The 25,812-nt window shown below is 38.1% G+C and overlaps 1 protein-coding gene across 1 annotated transcript in view; it reads left to right on the top strand.

Moving 5' to 3' along the window:
- Positions 1 to 23,605, top strand: part of TTK (TTK protein kinase) — a 36,317-nt gene extending 12,712 nt beyond the window's left edge. The window contains exons 6-23 of the mRNA XM_055714362.1: positions 1,873 to 2,013; positions 6,468 to 6,576; positions 6,656 to 6,728; positions 6,811 to 6,908; positions 7,933 to 8,032; positions 8,791 to 8,881; positions 9,727 to 9,908; positions 10,027 to 10,163; positions 11,570 to 11,696; positions 12,792 to 12,884; positions 16,741 to 16,898; positions 16,983 to 17,134; positions 18,449 to 18,573; positions 18,885 to 18,965; positions 20,877 to 21,053; positions 21,785 to 21,875; positions 22,105 to 22,202; positions 23,368 to 23,605. Of these exons, the coding sequence (XP_055570337.1) occupies positions 1,873 to 2,013; positions 6,468 to 6,576; positions 6,656 to 6,728; positions 6,811 to 6,908; positions 7,933 to 8,032; positions 8,791 to 8,881; positions 9,727 to 9,908; positions 10,027 to 10,163; positions 11,570 to 11,696; positions 12,792 to 12,884; positions 16,741 to 16,898; positions 16,983 to 17,134; positions 18,449 to 18,573; positions 18,885 to 18,965; positions 20,877 to 21,053; positions 21,785 to 21,875; positions 22,105 to 22,202; positions 23,368 to 23,457 (2,123 nt within the window). The 3' untranslated portion in view covers positions 23,458 to 23,605. The remainder of the gene's footprint in view (positions 1 to 1,872; positions 2,014 to 6,467; positions 6,577 to 6,655; positions 6,729 to 6,810; positions 6,909 to 7,932; positions 8,033 to 8,790; positions 8,882 to 9,726; positions 9,909 to 10,026; positions 10,164 to 11,569; positions 11,697 to 12,791; positions 12,885 to 16,740; positions 16,899 to 16,982; positions 17,135 to 18,448; positions 18,574 to 18,884; positions 18,966 to 20,876; positions 21,054 to 21,784; positions 21,876 to 22,104; positions 22,203 to 23,367) is intronic.
- The last annotated feature ends 2,207 nt before the right edge of the window (positions 23,606 to 25,812 follow it).

The following is a 25,812-nucleotide window of genomic DNA, read 5'->3' as shown; positions in this document are numbered from 1 at the left end:
CTTAGGTCAGAGGGAAAGGTGGAAGGTAGTGTTTTGCTACTTCCTCATCCCAGTGATTTCAGCAGTGCTTTGGCATGCCTGCCAGTTGCTTCTGGATTAATGCGTGTTTCCCTTTGTGTTAAGAAGAAAAAGTGAATTATACATAGACTTCCCCATTTTGAGCAAAACTGTGAGCTAAAGCTCAAGTCAAAATTCTGAAATTATGGCTGGCAAATTGACTGCTTTCATTATAAATTGATTATTCATGACTTGAAAATAGTGACACAACAAAGGTGCCATTCTGTTTTATTTAAATGCCGAATACAACTTCATTTAAATCAGTCAGATGAGGAGCTGTCTCTTCAAGTTTGGTGTGCCTTGGGTAGTGTACTTGAAGCAAGATTTGCTTGTTAATTGCTCTGAACCCGTGACTGTAAATGAAACTACTTTTGGTATATAAAATGTTATGCCTAGGTGGATCATTCGGGCTTTTTGTATGTGATGAAGTGGACTGATTGAAACTCAAAGATAACTGCTGACTTTACTCTTGTGCCTTGGTTCCTTGTCTATTAAGGGGGATGGAGCAGTTAATTTTTCACATAGGTGTTCTGGTATTGTGTGTTTTGTTATTGAGGCACATAATATAGGAGGAATTACTTTCATTTTGAGTAGCAGGTCTTGTTGAAGCAACGTGTGGTTACTAAATATAGCCAGAGGAAGAACACAGGTTAAGGATTCTTAAAGAAATGCTAAGCCTATCTACTTGCTAAGGATTTGAGGGAAGTAGTACTTGATTATATGGTTAAAAAACAAGTCACAACAAATATGCACCATGTGAATTTAAAAGAAATCATATCCAATCTTATTCTGGTGTTTCCTTGCTTCAGTCTCAAACAACATCCAGTTAATATCCTTAAAACAGGTTACTTAAGTGTAAGTTCTTAATATATGCACCCCAATCCCCTCCCCAGTCTGAACTGCAGGCGACATTGACGTCTAACTTCAGTTATCAGTGGAGTTATGGGCGCTGGAGACATCATGGAGCTCTGAAATAATACTATTATGTTGTGTAAGAAATACTTAAGTATACATGTATGAGACACATACAAGAAGTGGTTTACATTTTGCTGTTTTGGCACTGAGGAATGAAATCAACAGCTGTAACAAAACATCGTATCCTTTTGCCCCGAAACTCTCTAAACCACGGAAGAGATTTTGGTTGCAGTGTACTTTCCTTACTTGACTCCTATGTTTAATACCCGTATGTGTACACGCTTATACATTTAAACTGAATGCTTTCAATATATTTTAACAGCCCCCCCCCCTCCAGTTCTCTTCAGTCTCTGTTTATGGCACTTAGTAATGTGTAAAACTGTAATGAAACTATATCCTTCCTTTTAATTTCTTTTTTTTAACTGTAGTAATGTTTGATTTAATAGCAGCTGCTTTTAACTTTATTACATATATTAAAGATGTCTTAATACATACAGGATAAAGGTTTGTATCTTGTCAGATTGCAACCGAAGTCCATAAAGGTAGTTGTTCCTTGCTGATACTACAGGAAAAAAAATGGACTCTAGGACTTATGTTGTATTTCCTTGTAGTTCCTATAGCACTAAACAAATACTGAGAACGTAGTGTTGAGTTTTATAAAGCAATTTTTGTGACTCTGTGGTCAACTTCATGTGAAAAATTGACTTTGCATGACTCACTTGTAACTAGCTCAGGCAGTATTCTTAAAGTGGATATCTAAGTGGGGGAAGCCTAATGAATGATGGCTTCAGAGAAAGATGCAAAGTGAATGTAAGATGGCAAGAATGTGATAACATCTTTAAATGTGTTGCCCCAGTGTAATTGTTTATTTCCTTGATTTTTCTGTTCCTTTCTACTTAGGAAATGTGAAGAAGTGTAAGCAGCTCCTTCAGAAAGCTGTGGAGTGCTCTGCTGTTCCACTAGAAATGCTGGAAACTGCTCTACGAAACTTTAATTTACAAAAAAAGCAGTTGCTTTCAGATGAGAAGGAGAACTTAGCAGGTAACTGCAGTTTCTTAATGTTGGTGGAGTTTATGAATGTTGTAATTCTAGATTGAAAACTATCTAATGTTTGTCCCTTCTACATAAGACCTCATAATCTGCCATTGTCTAAAACAGACATACCTATATTCTCGATCTTACTCCTTCAGTACTTGGCTCTATCTTCTGTGCAGTGATTGTAGTTTGCAGAAGCCATAAGTTGGTAGATTCTCTAATTCTGCAGAGGGCATTCCTCTGACTGTTGTTAAGTATTTGTAATAGAAACTTACAGCTGAAAGTGTAAAATAAGAGCTATTGGTGGTGGAGAAGAATTAGAACTGAAACAGACTAAACTATACAGATAGTTTTACTTTGAGGTCTATCTTGTGGCAGACTGAAGTTCTGGCAATCACCTCAGTGAAGTCAAATCTAGGAAAATTAAGTTTCAACCTTATATTTATTTTACAAATGGATGAAACCCATGTATTTATCAGTACAAAATTGAAGTGCTTGACTGTATCATAAAGCATAACTGATACTTTTGCTGGGTATGTAACTTCAATAAGGGAATGGTTGCCTTATGAAGCTTTCGAGAGAAATTTGGAGTGGGATTGAGCAAAAAAACATGATTAGACTTCAGTATTTAAGTGCATGTAACTAACTCTTCCAAGAGTGGTGCTTAACAGTTCCATATTTTTCCATGTATAAGGACAGATTGTGGCAAAATGTCTCACGTACATTTCCTTGGGGATATGTCTTCATGAACGTGGTTTGAGATACGGCTGGCTCCTGTTGAATACCTGTGTGTGAAATGCTAGTTATGTGTGTGGGGGGGAAAAAAACCCCAAACATTTGGCAACACTTACAATATGGCGTTAACTTACAGTTAGTATTAGCATTAAGTTTTTTAGTAAACTTTTATTTTTGGGTCTGTTCTGTTTACCGTTAATCAGACATAGACCTCTTTAAGTGCCACACCTGATGTACTGTGCCACAAGAGAATATATTGTGGAATATCCTTCCTGGATTGTGCAATTTCTGCCATGTTATTGGCTTTACTTGCTGCAAAGCTAAGGGAATACCTATGAAATAATACATGGCAAAAGCCTGTCTGCCATTTAGGAAGCAGTGAACTTTGGGGGAGGAATGGGCTTGCTTAGTTTTTCATCTGTATGAGCTTGTAACATCAGGTATTTAAATAAGCTAAGTATTAATTCAGCTATTTAGAGAGAAGTTTAAAAGGTAAATAACACTAGACTCTAAAACACAGGGATGTATGTGGCCTAAATCACTGAACTTGGCTTTAAGTGAATTTATATGGTCCTTCTAGAGCAATAGAGAATGTTTTTGTGTATAGGCATTTGTCTTGTTTGTTTCATGTTACTATTTAAAGAGCTGCTTTTGAAAGTTTTATCTGAGAACAGATGTGCTGTTATGTATGAATGCATTCCTTCATAGCTTCAAAAGATTGTTCAGAAAGCTGTTGACAGGAATTAAGCAGTTGTGGTGTAGTAATACAAGCATAAAACCTGTGCCGCAAGTCTAGAAGCCTTTGCTTTAATTCCCTTTTTGCCTGTCTTTCACATGTCTTTCATTCGTGCACGGCAATCTAATCTATTTAACATACCAGGTGCAATAAAACATGATTAGTTGGGAAAAAGTGATTTAGTATTTAAATGAAGTCATGGAACCATTTTAGAGCAATTTAGTTTGGAAAAGACTGTTAAGATCAGAGTCCAACCATAGTCATGAGAAGTATGAAGCAGATAGGCTGTATCAGACTGTGAGGGAACAGAAGTATTGTAGATCACCAACTGGATGTGAGAATCCAGTGGCAGGCTTGGGCAAAAAAACCCCCACCAAATGTCTCTGTGTATATGGAAAAAAATGTGGGATGTGTGAGGTGGTGATGGTACGGGATTGCTAAAGTGCTAATTCAAAACAATGTTCAGTGTTGGGTAAACAGAAGCTTAGAACTATGTTATACATTAAAGCACTTCTCTATGTAACTGAAGTTAATATTTGGTTTATTGGCATAAGTAGGTTACAAAAAATTAAGGACTAAATAGAGGTAGTACTGCAGTGTTGATCTGTCAGAAGTCTTCAGCGAGCAGAAGCCCAGTTAGAAGGGGGACGTTCAAAGATTCCAAATAAAAATCAAATTAATTTTAATGAACTGATCCAGGATTTTAAAATGTTAAGAGAAATGGTATGTAAAAGTCCTTAAAATGATTTCCTGAGAGGCTGTGGATAGCCATGATTTCTTCTGTTTATTGGTAGAGTAAATAATTTCCTGTACTAATGGAAAACAAGGCCTCTGTGCTGTAGGAGATCATAATGTATAGTATCTTAGTTCTTGGGTTTTTTAAAATCCATGTTCCTTGGTGTCTGTCTTAAATAGATCTTTTCCACAATACAAAATATGTATCTGAATAATCAGGTATAAATTTAAATTTTAAAAAGGGTTTGTCAGGAAAATAATGTAAGACATTAAGCCTTCATTTAGGGAACATTGTGGAGTAAGATATTTTATTCAGATATACCCTAATCTACCTTTTGTATGTTGTAACACATAAACTCATGTTCATGGGCAGTTACAAAAGTGCTGATGTATTTGCATTAGTGTGTTCTGACTTGCGGTCGCTTATTCATCTCTGGGAAGTGACCTTCACTTCTAGGCAAAAATAGTTTGGATGATGACCATGTTGTTCTGAGCTGATTATTTGGGGTTTTGAGGTTCTAGAATTAATTTTCAAATAAATGTATTTCATATGTACTTTACAGTACACAGAACCAGAGGTCAAATTATATGTGACTAGAAGTTGATGTGTCACTTCAAGGCTAATATGCAACTTGATACAGCTTTTGCCAGATCTTAAATAACTGAGCAAGATTCTCTACTAGGTTAAGATGGGGCTGGTAGATGAGCTGTTGGCTCTTACCTGCTTTGATCTTCTCTGACCTGACAGTAGAGCACAGCTTGTCATGTGACCACTCTCACATTTGCTATCCCAACTAATTGCTTAGAATAATTCCGTTGAGTTTATATGTGCTGTGTTGGCAGCACATTGAGGTAGACTAACCAGCAAAAGGTCTTTGATAACAATTCACCGAGCTAGTAGATTCTTCAGCTGGTTAGTAGAGTTGGCTTTAGAAGGGAGTGTGCCTGTGGCCTGTCAGTTTGGAGGTGATACTGGAGTTTATTTCAGCCTAGGATTTGTCAGCATGAAAGCCATGTTCATAATTGAAAATGGGAAGCTGCTTAGAGTTTTAATGACTAAAGCTGTCTGTATCTAAAGTGCCTCTCTAAGGGGGAAGGAGGATCTGAGGGAGAAAAAGTGTTTAATTGATGACTGGTAATTCTGATGCCCTGACTTCTGTCTTCCTCTGACACAGTAGGTAGTTCTAGGGATTTAGAATGCAGCCTTCCAGAAACAGTACTGAAAAACCTAAATGAGAAGATATGCTTGTGGAAGATTCACCTATTTATGTTGTGATTGCTATTTTTTTTTATGCTTTCCACTAGAACTGGAAAAGCTGCATGCTTTTGCAATGGCAGGCACCTGTTAAATGCTTTAAATCCAGATCTACAGAAACATAACTGAGACAGCACAAAAAGTTGTATCAAAATAAAATACACATAAAGGAAGTCGGCACAAAAGCAAGGTTCAAAAGGAGGAGGACAGGTCAGGGATATGATCAATATCTTGGGTCTCTGCAGTAGCCGGGAGTTTGTAAGGGTTGTCTACAGTTATATCTTTGAAATACTAGCTCTGAAACAGGCTAGGTTTTGATGCTTGATTTAGGATTTATTATAGCTACTTAGGTGTGGGTGTCCTTATCCTTCTGATAAATAATTGGAATGAACAATGAAAGAATCCAAATGTAAGCAGCTTGAAATCTCCTGGGGAATCCCTGTGGAGCAAGCTGTGGAAGCATCCTTTGGATGACGTTGTTTTGGAGCAGAGGTTTATTGTCAGAATGTAGATTTGGAAAATCATCTTGCTCTGAAAGCGTGGGTTTCTTCCTCACTCCCCCAAGATACTATTTAAACCAATGGTTTTAGTGCTTGCATTCCTTCTCCTGTATAAGAAGATAAGATTAACAGTGAGGTTTTTCACTTAAATTGCTTGGATAGTCTTTGGACATCTTTAATCTCCCTTTTATGTGTTTAAACATAGTTTACAACTATAGCTGTGTAGAAAACAAGTAGCTTATGTATTTAACAATTGTTACAGGCCATTCTGTGTTTATTCTGGAAAGCTCCTTCTGCTTGTAAGTCTTGGGTTTTTTCTTTTTTTTACTGAATTAGTGTCTTACATAATTAGATCGGTAGAAAATAGTGATATGTCATTGATACTAGATTACTGCAAATTATGTGTTTTTCATTTTTGCTTTTAAAAGAACATTTTTTCTTTTCAAAACAAATACGGTCTGCAGTATTATCTGAATAATTCTAACTAATTTGCCTACAGTATCAAGTACACAAGAGCCTGGACTTCAGAGCATAGCTGGAAATCACAAAAACGTAAAAAGGAATGATTCTGGTGAAAATTCTTCTACTGTTGCCAGACAATTGCTTGGGTAATGGCTTGAACTTAATTTCTTAAAACATTGTTTAAAACCAAACACAGTGTTGTAGCATTTTTTTTCTTGTCTTTAGGGAGAAGTCACAGGAACTTGATGCTCTAGTTAATTACCACAATCCATTAAGACCACTAAACAAATCTAACCAGGTAGAACGTGTAACGTTTTGCTTCAAAATCTGAAACTTTTCATTCTGCTTTATACATCTGGTAACTTTCAGTTTGCTCTTAGGCCTGCCCCTTTGGGAGGATTCCAGTTACACTAGTAACTGATGCTGGTGATGATGTGGAGAAGATGGATGTCCCACTTCCAGTTAGTGTTATGAAGAGGTATGGTTATTGGGTTTTCTGCAGCATAACAGATTTTAATACTTTTTTTTTACAACAGTCTTTTTATCGGATAGTGGAAATGTCAGATGTTAAGAATGTTAAAATCTATCTAAAGCTTATTGACAAATAGCCACAGTTGCAGTAGATATTACAATAACCAAAAGCATGCAAAGATCGATTTCTTGTTCTGGCTAATCGGTAGGCTCAAAAGAAATGGAGACCAAGGCAAAATAATTTTTGTTTGAAAAAACTTTACATTTCTGTATTACTGTTTCTAAAATTAGAGATAAGTCAGTCTTGTAACTTCCAAAAGACTTCTAAATCCTCATTTTTAATGCATGTGATGATGATTATATCTTATTTCTTAAGATATAATCTTATATATTAAGGAAGTGGTTATGCTCATGTTAGTTTGAATAACTATTTAGCAGTGGAATCGTCTGCTAACTAAGATAGCACTTTGCTACGTGTTACCTGGCTCTAGTGGAGCTTGAAATTAAACAGGAGAAAGCTTCTCCCTGCCATCAAGTCTGTTATGCTAACTTTCTTCCTTTCTTACTGCTGTGTTATTAAATTCATGCAGAATTGGGAACTTTGGGGAGAAATACATAAAGAAAGAGTAAAAGCTGCTTACTTAGCTTCTCGGAAGTTAAAGCCCAATATTCTAAACCTGTGAAAGTGGTGGGATAAGGTATTTCACATAATAGTGGTGGTCTGTAAGTATTTAAAGATGTACTTTGGAACACATCATTGGGGTTTAGGATCCTAGCTGTAGCCTATTACCGGCTTTTTTAATGAAGACAACCAATTAAGTAATCTGTCATTTCAGAAGGTGATGGTGGCATTGTTACAGATCTTTTTTTTTTCTTGTGTCTCACTTGGCTGTCAGAGTGGACCTACTTTTCTGTATATTTGAGACTTCTAGCCAAAAGCCTTCACACAACTGCTTCTTTCATCTTGTTCACAAAAGGCAATCACTAAATTATGTTGGCATGTGATGTAATTAACAATGTTATTTCTATAGGCAAATATCTGGCTCCAAATGTACAGCCTTCACTGCACCTTTTCCACAATCAGAACCAAAATCTAGTAGGGGTGATTCCTGTGACCTGGGAGACTTACAGGTAACTTCAGTCTTTTTAAAGCAGGTGTTGGGAGCTCTACCTGGCTGTCCTATTGTATTAGGAAGGAAAATAACACTTCTTTTCAACTCAAAGAAATAAAGTAAAATTTTCCTTTATGCTAAGTAGTTACTTGTGAATAGAAATGTTCATTGCAGCTTTTAATTTGAAAATTGTTATGGATAATCAGAGATTTAAATCTCTTAAGATTCTCTTTTAATTAAGAATTATCTGAACAATTCATCTGATGGGAGAACTGGAGGGGTGTTACAAATCTGTTACATGGTTTATGAAGAGGGGATAAACAGATTTCATCTTGACTACAGGAGCTCTTTCAGCTGTAGTCATGAGCTTTATCATGGGAAGTACTCTATTCAGTGAAGTCCATTTAACTGAATACACTAAGTGCTCTTTGGAGCTGTAAGTTATGGCTTTTGATAGAGATTAATTTTGAGCCATGCCTTGTTCTTTGTCCCTGTCTCCCAAAAGAAAGTTCAAGAATAGAAAGCATTTAGGTCTTCGTTATGGGAACTGTATGATGGGAATTCAGACTATTAACGTATTTAAAAAGAGCATCAGTAATAGTTGTTTGTGTACCCAGCACTGTTTTCTGAAGCATACGTGCTTTGTGGTATGTTGGTTGTTAATTATCATAAGGGAAATGTCTTTTGGACACTAGGCTTGGGATCTCCTTCGATTATTTTTAAGATGCTTTTTGTTTTCTTTAGTCCTTAAAAATAAATAATTCCTTATGGTTGCAGATGTTGGAGGAGAACAGCTTAGAAACTTCTACCAATTCAACTATAACTCTCAAAACCAAAATGGATGTAAGTCATACAATGAAAAGAGAAGGTAACTATTAATACATATTTTAGTAATTTGAAATAGAATAGGCATTGAGAATTTGCTGTTCTGTATTTTAAAAAAATACATTGCTAACCAAAATATTCTTCAAAAAGTGAAAAAGTTGGTCTGCTTGTAACTGAGGAGCATTTAATTAAAAACAGTCACTTGAGTGGTACCTGTAAAAATAGTAAAATAGCAAAACCCCAAACCCACACAAATCCCCACTGCAGCACTTTGGTAGCTGAATTGCACTGAACTGCTTAGTGTGGGATACTGCTTTCTAGAAATTTGAAAAGAGAACTGAATGAGCACGTAAAGGAAAACTGTTAGGCTGTGCTATTTGCAGCCTGCTCTGTGATATTCCACCAGTTCAATGTGCTATTACCTCTGCAGAAGGAACCATGAGATGGAGCATGTCTGGTCCCTTTATGCCTCTGGCTTCAGTCATCACACTGGTTTATAGGTTGCCTGTTGTCACAGACAGCAGACTTCTAATTTGGAGTATTGCAATAGGTTTATCTTCAATGCTTTATAAACCTGTACGGTGTCCCAGGATGCTGTAGTACATACTACGAATATGATCTTTTGTGTGTTGAAGGAAACAGTTGTATCTATTATTATTATAGTAGTATCCTAAGATTTTTGAAGAAATTTGCCATGTTATTACACTGAACTAAATATGAATCCTGAAGATTATATTAATGCCTGATTCCAGTAAGTCAGCTGTGTTTGTCTGTTCTGATGTAGAAAATGAGGTAAAATTATTCTAGAAACTCTGGGACAAATCTGTCAAACTATTTCAAGTACTAAATGCCAAGTATTTCAATAAGCTGACTTCCCCCCTCCCCCAGAAAATAGAGTCCAGCATCAGGAGCTCAAGATACCAGAGCCAAGGAGTCTGGAAAGTCAACATCAACCGTCTAGTTCTGGTGAAAGCTATAGAAAGCAGTTGGATCAGATTAAACTAAACTGTGTTAATGCCAGAAAAATACGGCCAATTCAAGAAGTAACAGAGAAAAGCTGCTACAGAGAGGTAAAGTAACAGGAATATGTAGTTTCTAACTGCAGCAGCCTTTACATGTTGAAAAAGAGTTCTATGTTCCTGACCGTGGCTCCTTATGTGGAATAATGTCTTACTTTGCCCTCTGTAGGGAAAACAATCAAGCCTTGAACAATCTAGTCATCCTGTTTCAAAAGGATTATCACCACCAGATGCTGTTTCTAGGAAATGTGATCCATCACGTGTTTGTGGAACACCAAGCACCACATATAATGATTATATGGACTGGTAAGCTACTTTGACCTGCATCCTCATGAACAGTAGTCAATCTCTAGACTTTAGCAAGGTTTCTTAAGTTCTTCTGTTCAGACAGCAAAGATTTCAGAGTGCTTCCAACACTGTCAAGTGTCTGACTTGTAAGTTTCAGATTGCATTTGGGGAACTCTTGTCTTCCCTGTTAGCTTTTTGGTGTTTAGAAGTACATGATAAAATTAATAAGCCCTTATTAGAGCATTTGTCTTTCTCTGATCCCTGCTACATGACCATTTATTTCAGATGCCTTGTTTTTTGTGGCTGACAAGCTTTTTACATTGATAACTGTATATCAGTCTGGTTCCCATGATACAAGTATCTGTGGGATTTAAAGTGTAAGGAATCTAGAGGCTTGTGTAGTTGAGCTCTCGGGTTAGGAAATGCTAGCATCTGTTTATCCATGCAGTCTTGAGTTAAGCATAAGCCCCTGTCCGTAAGTTGATAAATCTTTCTAATTGTATGGTTACTATTTTCATAAGTCTCTAGGATGAATCGTACATCAAGGCTGTATGATGAATAAGCACTGTTCCTGTTGATAGGACCTCTGTCTGTAGCTGTAGAACTTAAATATATGTAGTGAACGAAGTACATCATCTCGTGATGGAACTCGATAAAAGCAGTCCTTGAATAGGTTCTGGTTTTGCTTTTTTCAAACTTTGATGACATGGAGATTAGTAAATATGCAGGATTGTTCAGTGCTTTTGTGTTCAGAGAGAACGATGCTTTTGACTGGTATTGACTTCTTTCCAAACTTGTTATTTTATTCTGTATAAAAAAATCATAGGCATATCAATACTTCTCCGGTTCTGATCTTGGCATCCGTTTCTGTAAATACTGTGAAGGGGGTAAAAAAGTATATTTGGTAATATAATTAAGTACATGTAGATACATCAAGGAAATAAATCAAAAAACATGAAGGATTTCTTGCAGTCTTTAGTTTTCTTACACATGATCTTTCTGCTTGTATAAAGTGTAGCTGAAGTGCTCAAAAGAAAAAAACCAAACAACCAACAAATCTCATAATTGTAAAAAGTCTCAATCTAGAAAGGTTTTGAGTGAAGAACAGTAAGCTAAAGAAAACTAGCCTAGTTATATAGTGCTTTCATTTTTCGGTTTGTGGGAGTGTCAGCTAGTATCTGAAGATGAGGATTTAATTAGTTACTGATCTAAGAAATATTTCCCAAGTATGTTACAGTTTAAGTGTACTTCTACTTCAAGAAGTTGAAGTGGTCTTAATGCTAATTATTGAATGTAGCAGAGGCTTGGGATTTTAGTAGTCAGTAGGGTTTAACTTCCAAGAAGCACTGAAGATTTCAACTTTGTTAGAATAATCTTTAAAAAAAATACAGCTAAATGCAGAAGTTGTTCATAATTTCCTTTAGTTTCAGAACACCAGTTGTAAAGAGCAACTTCCTACCAGGATGTCAAAATTCTGCTTCCTACAGCCAGCTCCCATATTTGCTACCACGTACCTCAGCAACTCCATTTCAAAATCAAGTTGGCTTGCAGGTAATTTCAGGCTGTCGTCTACCATTTTTCAGTACATATTTTCATTGGAGACTACTAGGTTAAATGTATGTATCTTTTTAATCTAAAGTTGCTGTTCATCTTTCTAGATGAGTAATGGAAAGTAGTCTGTATTGCTTATTCTCAGAATAACTCTTCATATGTATATCTGAATTTAGGTAAAATAAGTCAGTGTTAGAAAAATCAATTCAGTTGTGTCAAAATCCTGAAGCCTTTGTCTGAAATCTAAACCTTTTCAGATCCTACTTCATTACAGAGGCAAGAACTAGAGTAGCTATTTTTGTGCTGCTATGCTTTGCTAATGGTGTACAGCCCACTACAGTGTAGTACCCATAAAAAGAAGCGGTGTGTTTTAAAAAACTGTAGGAGTTTGAGGGAGGTAGAAGAATGAAGAATTACATTCCTTCTCCTTTTTTTTAGATTTCACAAATTATGCTTATTTTTAGTGGCCTGAAATCGTGTAAAAAATGGGTTACCTTAGATGGGTTGTACGTTCAGGTAGGAATCTTCCCAACTGTAGATAGCAATTGGGGTATAGGTTTGTGCTTCCTACCAGAGGATTAAAATTTAAAATTTGTGGCCGTTCTACAGCTTGCTGTAGCAGCTACAGGCAATGCAGGCTGTTTCAGCTTTATAACACTGAAGTCCACTAGCTAGTAGTTAGCTTCAAAGAAAATTGTAGGTGATTTGAGTGCAGCTCTAAGTTTAGTTGCCTCCTGTGATTGAAAGTCTGTTTAGAGATAATATCGGAAACCACATTCTCTAAGGAAGGTGGTGTCTCCAATGATCTGAGAAGCCTTATTAAAGAACAACCTTTTCTTGACTTCCAGTGTGAAGAACGTTGGTATCTTTTATAAGAGTTCGATGATGCTACATGCCAAGTGATGATCAGTATACAAATACTTTTGCTATGGGGATCTTTAGCTTTCATTTAAACTTGTAACTTCACTACACTATTTGGTTCAGAAAGACCAAGACAACTGAAAGCGGATTAACTTAATAAAAAGTAGAACTCTACCAAGCTCCACTACATGTATACTAAGAGTTATTTCCTTAACTTTTTCTGTATGTACACAGGTTCCAGCTTCTCTACCATCACACGAATGTCTTGGTATCAAAGGAAGAGTTTATACGATGCTAAAGCAAATAGGCAGTGGTGGATCAAGTAAGGTAAGATGCTCTTTTTTTTTCCTTTTAGACAGTCATGCATTTACACAGTAGTTAAATTATAAACATACGTGTTGAAGTCTTCTAATGAGTGCCCAGTACTGACACATACAATATGTCTGAGTGACCTAGAGTTTCTAGGAATTTATTGTTTTAATGCTATGCTTAGACTTTATCCCTCATGGATGCAGAAGAAACATGTTTATGGCCCTTTGTACCTCCTTTTAATTTTGTTTCGTGTTTGCATATGCAGGAACTGACAGAACCAAAGTGGTACTGAGCAATCAAGCTGTGTGCTTTCTTATGACACATCCAGACTGTTTCTTCTGTCACAAGAGATGGGAAATTTAGTTTTAAATGTTGCAATACTTAAAATCATAGAATAGTTTTGGTTGGAAAGGACCTTTTAAAGGTCATCTAGTCCAACCACCCTGCAATGAGCAGGGACATCTTCAACTAGATCAGGTTGTTCAGAGCCCCGTCCAGCCTGACCTTGAAGGTTTTTGGGGCTGGGGCATCTACCACCTCTGGGTAACCTGTTGCAGTGTTTCGCTATCCTCATTGTAAAAAAAAAAATTCTTCCTTGTATCTAGTCTAAATATACCCTCCTTCAGTTTAAAACAATTACCCCTTGTCCTATCACAACAGGCCCTGCTAAAAAGTCTGTTCCCATCTTTCTTACAAGCCCTTTTTAGGTACTGGGAGGCTGCTGTAAGGTCTCTCTGCAGCCTTCTCTTCTCCAGGCTGAACAACCCCAACTCTCAGCCTGTCTTCATAGGAGAGGTATTCTAGCCTCTGGTCTTTTTGTGGCCCTCCTCTTCTGGACTCTCTCCAGCAGGTCCGTGTCCATGTGTTGAGGGCCCTGGAGCTGAATGCGTTACTCCAGGTGGGGTCTCTTGAGTGGAGTAGAGGGGGAGAATCAAGTCTCTTGATCTGCTGGCCGTATTTCTTTAGAATCCAGCTCAAGATACAGTTGGTCTTCCGGGCTGTGAGTGCACACTGCCAGCTCCTGTCCAGCTTTTCATCAGTACCCCCAAGTCCTTCTCAGCAGGGCTGCTTTCAATCCCTTCATCTGCCAGCCTGTGTTTATACCTGGGGTTGCACCAACCCACGTGCAGGACCTTGCACTTGGCCTTGTTGAGCCTCATGAGGTCCACACAGGCCCACTTGAGCTTGTCCAGGTCTCTCTGGATGGCATCCCTTTCCCTCAGGTGTGACAACTGCACCACTCAGCTTGGTGTTATCCGTAAACGCGCTGAGGGTGCACTTGATCCCACTATGCCATTGATGAAGATATTAAATGGTACTGGTCCCAGTATGGACCCCAAGGGACACTGTTTGTCACTGGTCTCTGTCTGAACGTTGAGCAGTTGACCACCGCCCTCTGGATGTGACCAACCAATTCCTCATCCACCAAACAGTCCACCCATCAAATCCATCTCTCTCCAATTAAGGGAGAAGAATGTTGTGGGGGGACCATGTCAAAGGCCTCATAGAAGTCCAGATAGGTGACATCAGTCACTCTTCCCTTGTCCACTGATGCAGTCACTCCATCATAAAAAGACCGCTGGGTTGGTCAGGCAGGACTTGCCCTCGGTGAAGCCACGCTGGCTGCCTCGAATTGCCTCTCTGTTGTCCATGTGCCTTGCCATAGCTTCTAGGAGGATTTGTTCCATGCTTTTCCTAGGCACAGATGTGAGGCTGACAGGTTGGTAGCTCCCAGGGTTCTCCTTTCTACCCCTTTTAAACATGGGTGCGATGTTTCCCTTTTTCCAGTCACCAGGGAATTTACCTGACTCTCGGATTTTTTACTGATTCTCAGATATCATGGAGAATGGCTTGGCAACTACATCAGCCAGTTCCCTCAGGACTCTGGGATGCGTCTTGTCAGGTCCCATAGACATAAGTATGTTCGGGTTCTTCAGGTGGTCTTGGACCTCATCTCTTACAGAGGGAGGGACTTTGCTCCTCCAGTCCCCGTCTTGTGGTCCACCCACTTGAGAGGTGTGGGAAGAGAGGTTGCCAGTGAAGACTGAGGCAAAAAAGTTAAGAATCTAACATGATTCTGTTAATCCAGAGAGCAACACATTGAAAAGAATAACAGAATAAAATAGAGTATTTCAGTTGCAAGAGACCCACAACAATTATCTAGTCCAACTGCCTGACCATTTCAGGGCTGATGAAATGTTAAAACATGTTAAGGGCATTGTCCAGATGTCTCTTAATCACTGACAGGCTTGGGGCATCACCAGCTCTGTAGAAAGCCTATTCCAGTTGACCACTCTCTTGGTAAAGAAATGCTTCCTGGTGTCCAGCCTAACCCTCCCTGATGCAGTTTTGAACAATTCCTATGCATCCTATCACTGGACAGCAGGGACATCTTGTGTCTGGCATTACTCTGTTCTAGTTGCAGAATCCAGCTTTTGGACTTGCTAAACTTCATGCCATTGATTTCCCAGTGCTCAGACTTATCTAGATCCCACTGCGAGGCCTCCTGTCCCTCAAAGGGAGTTAATAGTACCTTCCAGTTTGGAATCATCAGCGAACTTACTTATGGTGTATTCAACTCCTGCATCAGATCACTGATAAATACATTGAACAGAACTGGCCCTAGAATTGAACCCTGAGGAACATCACTGGTGACTGGTCACCAGCCAGATGTAGCCCCATTCACTGCAACTGTTTGAGCTTGGCCACTGAGCCAGTTCTTCACCCAGTGCACTGAACCCACTCATTCCGCAGTTGGACAACTTGTCCAGAAGGATGCTGTGAGGGACAGTATCAAAAGCTTTATTAAAATCCGTAAGAACTACATTTGCTGCTTTCTCTTCGTACACTAGGTGGGTGACCCTATCGTAGCAGGATATGGAATTAGTTAAACAGGACTTTCCCTTTGTGAATCCATGTTGACTGTGCCGGATTATTGCCTTGTCCTTTAAACAGCAATCGATAGCACCCAGTATGATCTTGTCCAGAATTTTTCCAGGAACTGAGGTTAGGCTAACAGGTCTGTAGTTCCCTTAGTCTTCCCTCGTGCCCTGGTAAACTGGGATAACATTGGCTAGCTTCCAGTCAGCAGGGCCCTCCAGGAAGAATAGCTTCCTTGTTGGCAGTGTACAATTGCAGAGCAAGGTAGGGTGGAAGGGGCCTCTGCATGTCACTTGGTCCAATGGTCTGATTAAAGCAAGGCTGGAATAGGGCAGGTTTCTTGTGGCCTTTTGCAATAGAGTTTTGAATATCACCAAGGATGGAGATTTCACAGCCTCTCTGGACAACCTACTCCCCTGTTCGACTACATGATGGTGGAAGAAAATTTCCTGACATCTAATCAGATTTTCCTTATTAGCTATGCTTATTGCCTCTCATACTTTGATGGCTCAGGAGTCTTTTTCATACTTTCCTTTTAAATAGCTGAAGACGGCAATAAGTTTCCTTGTAGCATTCTTGCCTGAAGTGTGAATGGACTCAGTGCTCTCAAACTTTTCTCCTGTGCCATGTGGTTTAGCCTCCAAATCATTTTGGTGTGTTGAAATGGATGTGCAGTGGCAGGTCAATTCCTTTTCTCTGTGGGAGGTGTTTTGCATTCTCCATCCTTGGAACACTTCAGATTTGTGATCAAATATACCTAGTGAAATACAGTATGGTACCAGGATGGTTTCTGATAGAGGTAACTGGTGGCTTCTTTAGGTTTTCTTCAGGCTGACTTGTATGAAGTTCTCTAAATTTGGTGTTGTTGCTTCCTTTTGAAAAGGTATGCTTTTTCTTAGAAAGAGATTCGGGCTGTGGTGAAATGGACTGTAGTAAGCCAGAATACTGGTTGGAGGGTTGAATGAAGTTATTCATGGGTACTATGTTGCAGGTGTTTCAAGTACTGAATGAGAAGAAGCAGCTGTATGCTGTCAAATATGTGAACCTAGAGGAAGCTGATCAACAGACTGTTGAGAGCTATAAGAATGAAATTGCTCATTTGAATAAACTGCAGCGACATAGCGATAAGATCATTCGCCTTTATGACTAGTGAGTAAACACTAATTTTATTAAAGCACTATCTTTATATAAAAAGTCGCCTTACATTTTAACAGAAGTATATTTATTTTTTAGTGAAATTACTGATCATCATATCTACATGGTAATGGAGTGTGGAAATATTGACCTCAATAGCTGGCTTAAAAAGAAAAAAAACATCGATCCATTGGAACGAAAGAGCTATTGGAAAAATATGCTGGAAGCTGTTCATACAATCCATGAATATGGTATTCTTAAATAATTCTAGGTATTTGTATAGGTTATATGGCAGAGATAATATGAATGTATTTAAGTTTTGGAGGCGGTGCTGCTCTTCGGTGTAAGCCTAGTAATCTTCAAAGATTCCTGTATTATGAAAAAAATTCTAGAGAAACAAAAGATGACAGTAAACTTGATGCAGAAGGTAGACTATCTTTGGTAACTCTATAATGTTTTGTTTCCTTGCAACAACCAGGAAATCTTTTCTGTATTGGAATACACTGCATACTTCTAACACTACACTTCTAGTACTACTTGTTCTCAGACTCTTTTTAGCCACTCATCTTCTCCAAAGAAGCTTTGACATTAATGACAGCTTTTACACAGCTCTGTCATCTTTATTTTGACATAGTGCTTCAGCTTTTTCTCATAGTTCTTCAGGACTTTCATCTTTACCTATGTAACTGAAGTGCATGCATCTGTATTCTGTTTCCTCTATATATACCATAAAGGAGAGAGCAGATTTGGATCCTTTCCGTATTTCAGAAAAGACTGGAGACCTGTACATGTAGCAGAGACCATCAACTCCTAAAAGCACAAGGACACTAGAACATTCAGTAATACAGAAAACCAGCAAAACATGTTAAAACACAGGCTACATACTACATGTGTCCTTGAAACAAGCAATTTTGCAAAATATTAGATGGATTGGTTGATTATATGGATAAGCAACACTCATAATAAATCACATAAGTAGTGGTTGTGAGGTCAGTCATTTGTAATCCTTGGTGAATGATTCCTTTGAGATCAGGAAGAAAACACCAGACTAAGCAATATAATTCTTCTAAAGTGCTGCTTAGCTGATGCTTTAAGAGAAAGCTACAGGAGTGACCAGGCCACTGAATTGCTCTGCAATAGCAGTTCAGTATGGCATTGTGCACATACGGCTAGAGGGCCTGTCCCTAACTGACAGAAACTATTCAGCTCAAGTCACTTGAATCTATTCTGGGGTGCCTGCAGAATAAGTAATATTATTTCTATATATCTTATGTATATTTATATATAGATAGATAAAATTTAAATATCTTAATATGTATATAAAAAAATAAGTTTGAATAAGTAATAATTCAAACTACAAACTCATGCAAGGCTTAACTGTTGAAAAAAGAAATGGAAACACTTATGAAATCTGCAAAAAGTAATTTAGTTTAGGCTGGGTAAAGCTGATCTGCACCTCCTCTCTGAGCAAGGCTAATGGGAATTGAGCAATAAACCCCCCTATAGTAGTAACTTGGATTGACTAAACCTTGATTGACTTAAACGTTTTTCTTTCTTTTTTACAGGCATTATTCACAGTGATCTGAAACCAGCAAACTTCCTGATAGTTGACGGAATGTTAAAACTGATTGACTTTGGCATTGCAAACCAAATGCAGCCAGATGTGACAAGCATCGTTAAAGATTCTCAGGTGAAATACTTCTGGAAAATCGGTGTACACTTTTCTGTGAAGTACTAGAATAGTTGTGGTTGTTGTTTATTGTAGTAACTTAAATGAATACTGAGACTTTATGCTGAATGGTTTTATAAGTATATATAAATATTCATATACATTATTTTTTACATCATTTTGTTGAACAGAATTAACAATGGCCTTCAGCCTTAGAAACAAAATTTCAAGATGCTTTTCAGTGCTTTGAGATAAAAATCTAACTTTCTATCAAGTGAGTTAAATTAAGTACATGCTTCACTTAAATGACTGTTTTGTATTTTTGTGGCTAGGTTGGCACAATGAATTACATGCCACCGGAAGCAATAAAGGATCTCTCTTCCTATGGAGAAAATGGGAAATCTCGCTCTAAGGTAACATAGGATCTTTTTTCTTCTGTTCCTTTCATGTTTAGGAGAAAGTAATCCAGGCATATATGTTAAAACTTAATTTTCGTAATCTTCTGCTGAAATCAGAACAGAAGGGAATTCATTGTGCCGTGATGGTGGGCAGAGTTTGAAGGCTAAGCTTATTCCTTTCAGCCACCTAAAAGCATTTTGCAGATGGTGTTTAGAAAAATTAGAAAAAAAAAAGTGCTGAATGAGTAAAATTGAAAGCAAAACAGATATTCAGGTTTGGGTGTTGGAGGAGCTGAGAATAGTGTAATATCTAAACTAATAAATGTAAAAATAATTTAAAATCTTTCTATGGAGCAGTATAAGTCTTCTGCTGTTATCAGTGTGATTGGCATTGAACAGCAATATAGCGTACAGTGAGTGAAATGCACGCAGCCTTTTGGATATTGGAGGCTGTACTGATGATTAATGTTACAAAAATCTGAGCATCTTAATGGTTCACTGTACTGTGCATCTCTGACAAGTCCTTTGCGCTGAAATCACTCCAGGCTTAGTGTTTCTGGGAGGATCTGCCGTGGAGTCAAGTGCGAGAATCATTCCTTAATCACTTGGTTGCCTGTTGTGCTACTTATGACTTCTTGTTTCAGCTTCATTCTGCCAAAAATTGGTGGAGGTCTTATGGTACTGTTAGCTGCTACACAACTATGTCTTGGCATTCTGCATAAACAACTGGCTTAGAAATCTTTTTCTGAAAGCCAGGAAACTTGCTTTCTGATATAAACCATTGTTGGTGTGTTTGCTTAAACAACAAGATATGACAATGACACAAGCATCAGTGTATTTCTTAATTCTTTTAAGCAAGTGGCAGGTTTTAAAAGAAATGAGTGGTACCTAATAAGAAGTGTTAAAAGATGATAAAATGAAGTCTAGTATTTCAGGGGACATGTACGAGTTCTGCGTATCCTATTAGTTTTTCTATGCTAGAGAGTACTATGTATTGCAGAACTTGTTATAACTTTACCAGGGCAATGGAATGTGATTTTTAAGGAAAGTACTGAAGGAAAACAATTTCACGTTGGCAGTCAAACTTCATTTAAGGGGTACATAGTTTTGTAAAAGAAGTATTAAAATCTGTATTCATATCTACATGTACATACATACTTAAAAGATTGTGACTCTTTAACAGCTGAATGGATGTATTATGATGTAGTAAAACAATTAAAACACAATCTAGTCTTTCCAAACACAGAATGTTTTGTAGATGGATTTCTTTTGTTAAGGATGATACTTTCAACATTTTTTACATTTTTAAAAATTGCATGGAAAGTGCAGACTTGTTCTGGAGCTCAGCTCACTTAAGTAAAAGTCTAAGCATTGTGCTGGGCTGTCTGTGTGCTGCTTTCCCCACCTCCCTTTTCCCCGCTCCCCCAATCTTATGTGCTTCCTCTTCAACAAGACAAGTGGAAAGTTCTCCTCTAAGGAACAGTTCAGGTGTGGTCGTAGAAATCTGGATCTGAATCCTTTTAAACCCGGAAGAACTGAACTGTGGCTTCCTGCTTTGGGAACGTAGCTGTGATGTCTCACTGGTTTCTGGGTTGGATTAATTTAGTATGCTTTTATTTGTATTTACTCAATCTGAAATTAGAATCCTGCTGTTTGACTTAAGGACAACATTTAACTTTAAGTTCAAGTAAATTGATTTTCAAAGATAATTAATAAAAGTAGTTTTGTTATGAAATAAGGGTGAATGAAGTCACATCTCTGTCTTGGTAGATAATGGCATGCTGTCTTGGTGATGTATGTTAGTTACTAATATTTGTTATCCAATGTAAAATAGATATAGTTAAGCAAAATTACTGTACAACTATATGATAAATTGACTGAGTCTTTCCTAAGAGAGGAGTAATCTTGATTTTATTTTTTTATTAGATAAGTCCCAAAAGTGATGTGTGGTCATTGGGATGCATTTTGTACTGTATGACATATGGAAGGACTCCATTTCAACATATAACAAATCCAATTAATAAACTGCATGCTATTGTTGATCCTAGCTATGAAATAGAATTTCCTGATATTGCTGAGAAGGATCTTCAAGATGTGCTAAAGGTAACTGTCTGTTAAGATTAGTTTATGTTAATGATTCAAATAATGGCAATTTCTTTTTTTAAAGTGTATTTTCTTAAACTTAATGAGTTGTGCTTGAGAAACTTTTTTCACAAATAGATGCTCAGTGCTATTTGTAGTAACAGACCTTATTTGAAAAGACTACTTATGAAGCTAGAGCTACTTCATTTAGTTTTCTTATTAAAAGTCTATTTTCAGCTCAGTAGCAAATAAACTAGTAAATACTTACTAGATTTTTTAATTTTTTTTTAAAAGCAGTCAGACAATGTCTTTGGCTGAATAACCTGAAGTAAATACAGTAGCTCTTGTACTTGCCATCCTTTTCCTTCACTATGCGTATCTGCCTGCTTTTGAAACTTGGCCTATGCTTTTACTCAAGCCCTAATTGTGTTGCTCAGCAGGTAACAAACTGAAATCCAGAAACATTTGTCTCCTTTCAAATCTGTGTCATTCAGAATAAAACAATACTGTAGGTTCTGGTCTTCATGTCCTCTGACATTTGTTGCTTAAGTAAAACAGGATACCAAACTTCACTCTGAAGATAACTGCTAATGAAGGCAATTAGGTTAATCTGTTACCGTACTGAGTTGAGTCTAAGTTTGTAGTTTAGCAGTAAGAAGTTCTGACATGCATCTACCAGGTCTTTTAAAGGTTCTCACTCTTAAGAAAATCCTGAATTTATAGGTAAAGCATTCTTCTTTTTCTGTTTGCAGCGCTGTTTAGTAAGAAATCCTAAACAAAGAATATCAGTTTCAGAGTTGCTGGTACATCCCTATGTTCAAATTCAAAGTCACTGTCAAACAGGTACATTTACTTTAAAACATGTTTTTATTAAAAGTATAATTCTGTTTAAGAAGACAAAATGCTTTACTCGTATGTACTTTTCAATTGCTGGTGTAACAATGTATTTTTTTTGGTGCCTGTGTGTATTCTGGGAAAGACTTTAGTGTTTTAATTTTTAAACCTCTTACAAACTGCACTGCTACCTTATACATAGTTGTATACAACTTCAGCTTCATTCAATTAACTGCAGGTGTTGCAAATGCAAAAGGAACAACAGAGGAAATGAAACGTATCCTTGGCCAGCTTGTTGACTTGAATTCTCCCAACTCTATTTCTAGAGCTGCTCGGGTAAGTACATTTTCTATTTTGTGTAGTAGTACATGTTCATGCAAACAAAGTTAGAATGTTTGGTAGTAGAAGCTGAAAGGATACATCTATCAAAGCTGTAACCACAGCTGGAAAGGCATTACGCACTGTAGTGGGTTTTTTGCAAGCATGTGGAATCTCTCTACGTCCTCCCGAATGGGAAGGGTTGAAAGGATGATGGTAATCTTGATTTTAGCTTTTTTTCCTTTCCACTTCCCAGTATATCTGTACTGCTTTATTTTCAAATCACCCACTGCCCTAGCATCTCTTTCCTAAAACAGTACTTACAGTGCTGCTTTACTTTTCAACTGCCCAAGAACTGTAGTAGGTCTTCTAATTTAAGAACCATCATTATGAAAAAATTATCTAAATCTGTCAAGTGTGCAAGCTTTTAGACTGCAGCTGTTCTTACTTCCAGGAAACTGATTAACTGTTAATGCATTGCTATGTGTAAATTAGTCCCTGTATGTTGAAATAGTCCAGCCTCTCTATTTACTGCCTGAAGGACAAGCTTGATAACTCTTCAATGATTCAATTCTTTCCATCATCTCTCAGAAGAGGTGATGGTGATCAAATCAATAACAAGTTGAGATGGAACGCAAAGCTGCTTTCATGGGGAGGAAAGCAAATTCAGTATGCATAGAGTAAATCTAAAGAAGTTTGCTTACACTTTACACTGCTAGTTGTACCTGACCTTTTTAAGTATGAGGTGAACAAGAGATTATTCTTAATGTGATGTGGCTATGTTTGTGGCCACTGATTTTCCTGTCGCTTATAAATGTTGCTCACTGTGAGCATGCAAATACCTCTTTTCTTCCATGCTAATGTTTCTACATCAGAGACAATTAATGGACTAAACTTTGCTTTAAATGTTGGTAATTAGGTTGTTTTCAGCCAGCTTGTGAAGCTCTATACCTTTGCTCATGCTGCTAAATCAGAGTTTGTGTTTTCTGGGAGGTGCTACGTTGCACTACAACTGGTACAACTAAGCTGTCTTGGTTTTTTTATGATAGAAAAAATTTAGCATGGAGGTTGGAATATTTCAGTATGTGGTAACTTCAAGTGGTAATATTACAAAGATATAGTTTGAATCAGTGTGCAATACAACTGTGTTCACCTGAATGCTTGTGTTTTTATTAACTTTCAGACTTTATATGAACAGTGCAACAGTGGTAAAAGTCTTGATGTATCAGCATTTGCAAAACCTGGGAGTCAAAAATCACGGACAACAAAATGATGTACTACTCAGGATAAACAGATGTCTGGTTGGTTCAAAAAATACATTGTGCTGCTGGCTTTTAAAAGGACACTCAGCATAAAGTTCACATTTTTAAATGTTCTTTCTGTTGCCTAATACTGCAGATCATTAAAAAAATTTAACTGAACACTTTTCAGTGTGGGCTGTTTCACTGTTTGCTTGCCACTTGGATTGAACAATGGAAAATGCTAGTTGATGATTATGATCATTGAAACTTACAAAATGCTACAGTGTTTGGAATACAAAAACGTGTATGAGAATCTTCAAGCTCTTATGTCCTGAAGCTAAAAAGTAGTAGTTCATAAAATGATAATAGATGTACGTAACGCAGATATCTCTTGAAATATCTCCTATGACATGAACACATAGTATTATGCTGTTTTGCCTTTGACAACAAGCACTTGTGTTCAGCTTTGATCATAACTAAGGAAATAAGTACCCTGTTTATATAAGCAGTGATGGTATTGTTACATACATGTGAAGATTATCCCGTCTTTGACCTGTTTCTACTAAGTGGCATGGTACAACAGTCAGTGCTGTTCTGAAGTTATATAAATAAAATGGCTTTTCCTCTATTAAAAATGCTATTATATAAATCAAATATGCTTTTCAAAATTCTAAGTAGAAAATCCATTAATATTTATGATGGTTGGAAATCACTAATTTGGATTTTGAAAAGCATTAATACTAAGCTCTCTGAAACGCACTGAATCACAGAATGATTGGGGTGGGAAGGGACCTCTGGAGATCATCTAGTTCAGCCCCCTGCTAAAGCAGGTTCTCCTAGAGCAGGTTCTACAGGATCACATCAAGGTTTTTGAATGTCTCTAGCGAAGGAGACTCCCTGGCCTCTCTGGGCAGCCTGTTCCAGTGCTCTGTTGCCCTTAAAGTGAAGAAATTCTTTCTCATTCAGTTGCAACTACTTGTGTTGCAGTTTGTGCCTGTTGCCCCTTGTCCTGTTGCTGGGCACCACTGCAAGGAGCCTGGCCCCGTCCTCTGGACACTCGCCCTTAAGGTATCTGTAGACATTGACCAGATCCCCTCCCAGTCTTCTCCTCTCCAGGCTACACAGCCCCGGCTCTCTCAGCCTTCCCTCACAAGGGAGATGCTCCAGTCCCCTCACCATCTTCATAGCCCCCCGCTGGGCCCTCTCCAGCAGTTCCCTGTCTCCCTTGAACTGGGGAGCCCAGAACTGGACACAGCACCCCAGGTGTGGCCTCACCAGGGCAAGCAGAGGAGGGGGGCAGGGAATAACCACCCTTGACCTGCTGGGCACACCGCTCCTAATCCCCCCCAGGATGATCCCATTGTCCTTCTTGGCCACCAGGACACACAGCTGGCTCATGGGCAGCTTGCTGTCCCCCAGAACCCCCAGGCCCTTCTCCGCAGAGCTGCCTTCCAGCAGGTCACCCCTGGCCTGTGCTGGTGCATGGGGTTGTCCCTCCCCAGGTGCAGGACCTTACACTTGCCTTTGTTGAGCTTCATTAGGTTCCTCTCCTCCCAGCTCTCCAGCCTGCCCAGGTGTCACTGAATGGCAGCGCAGCCTCCTGGTGTGTCAGCCACTCCTCCCAGCTCTGTACCATCAGCAAACCTGCTGAGGGTGCGCTCTCTCCCTCCATCCAGCTCATGAATAAATTGAACCAGACTGGACCCAGTACTGACCCCTGGGGAACACCACTAGCTACAGGCCTCCAGCTGGATTCTGTGCTGCTGATCACAACCCTCTGAGCTCTGCTATTCAACTAGTTCTCAAATCAGTGTTAAATTTTTTTTTTTAAATATCTTGCATTCAGTTTCATGACAGCTGCTATGCTGTTCTTGGATACCTTTTAAAATGTGGAGCTTATCAGCTCTTTATCTTGATCAAGTATTTTGAATTAGCCTGTTTTGCTTTTCCTTCATAATAGCCCTTCATGTAAAGTGCCAAACTTCATTATTAAAGTAGCTCTTTCCTTGTTTATCTCTGTGAATCAAGCGTACGATGTACTTCTTGATCAGGGATGGGAAAAGTCGAAGGTCAGCGCTAGGGAAGCTTTGCTTGATAATTTCAGCCTTTTATATTACCGAGTTCATGTTATCTTAGCTTCAGACAGGCATTGAAATATTCCGAACTCTTGGATAGTTTTTGTAATTTGTGTTTGTTTGGATAACTGATATTGCAAAAAGGTATTGTAATGTAATCCTTCTCAAAGGTCTAATGTGAGGGAGTTTTGTTGTTCATTGTAAGCATACATTTAAATATCACTTTTTCACCCCTTCTAAGTATTTTTTTTTCTTTTTTTCTTCAGATTACCTGGATCACAGGATTTCATGGTTTTTTCTTTTTGGTCTTGG

The sequence above is a fragment of the Falco cherrug genome, chromosome 6 (genome assembly GCF_023634085.1).
Source record: "Falco cherrug isolate bFalChe1 chromosome 6, bFalChe1.pri, whole genome shotgun sequence".
Taxonomy (NCBI): domain Eukaryota; kingdom Metazoa; phylum Chordata; class Aves; order Falconiformes; family Falconidae; genus Falco; species Falco cherrug.
This window is presented reverse-complemented; position numbering and strand designations above follow the sequence as displayed.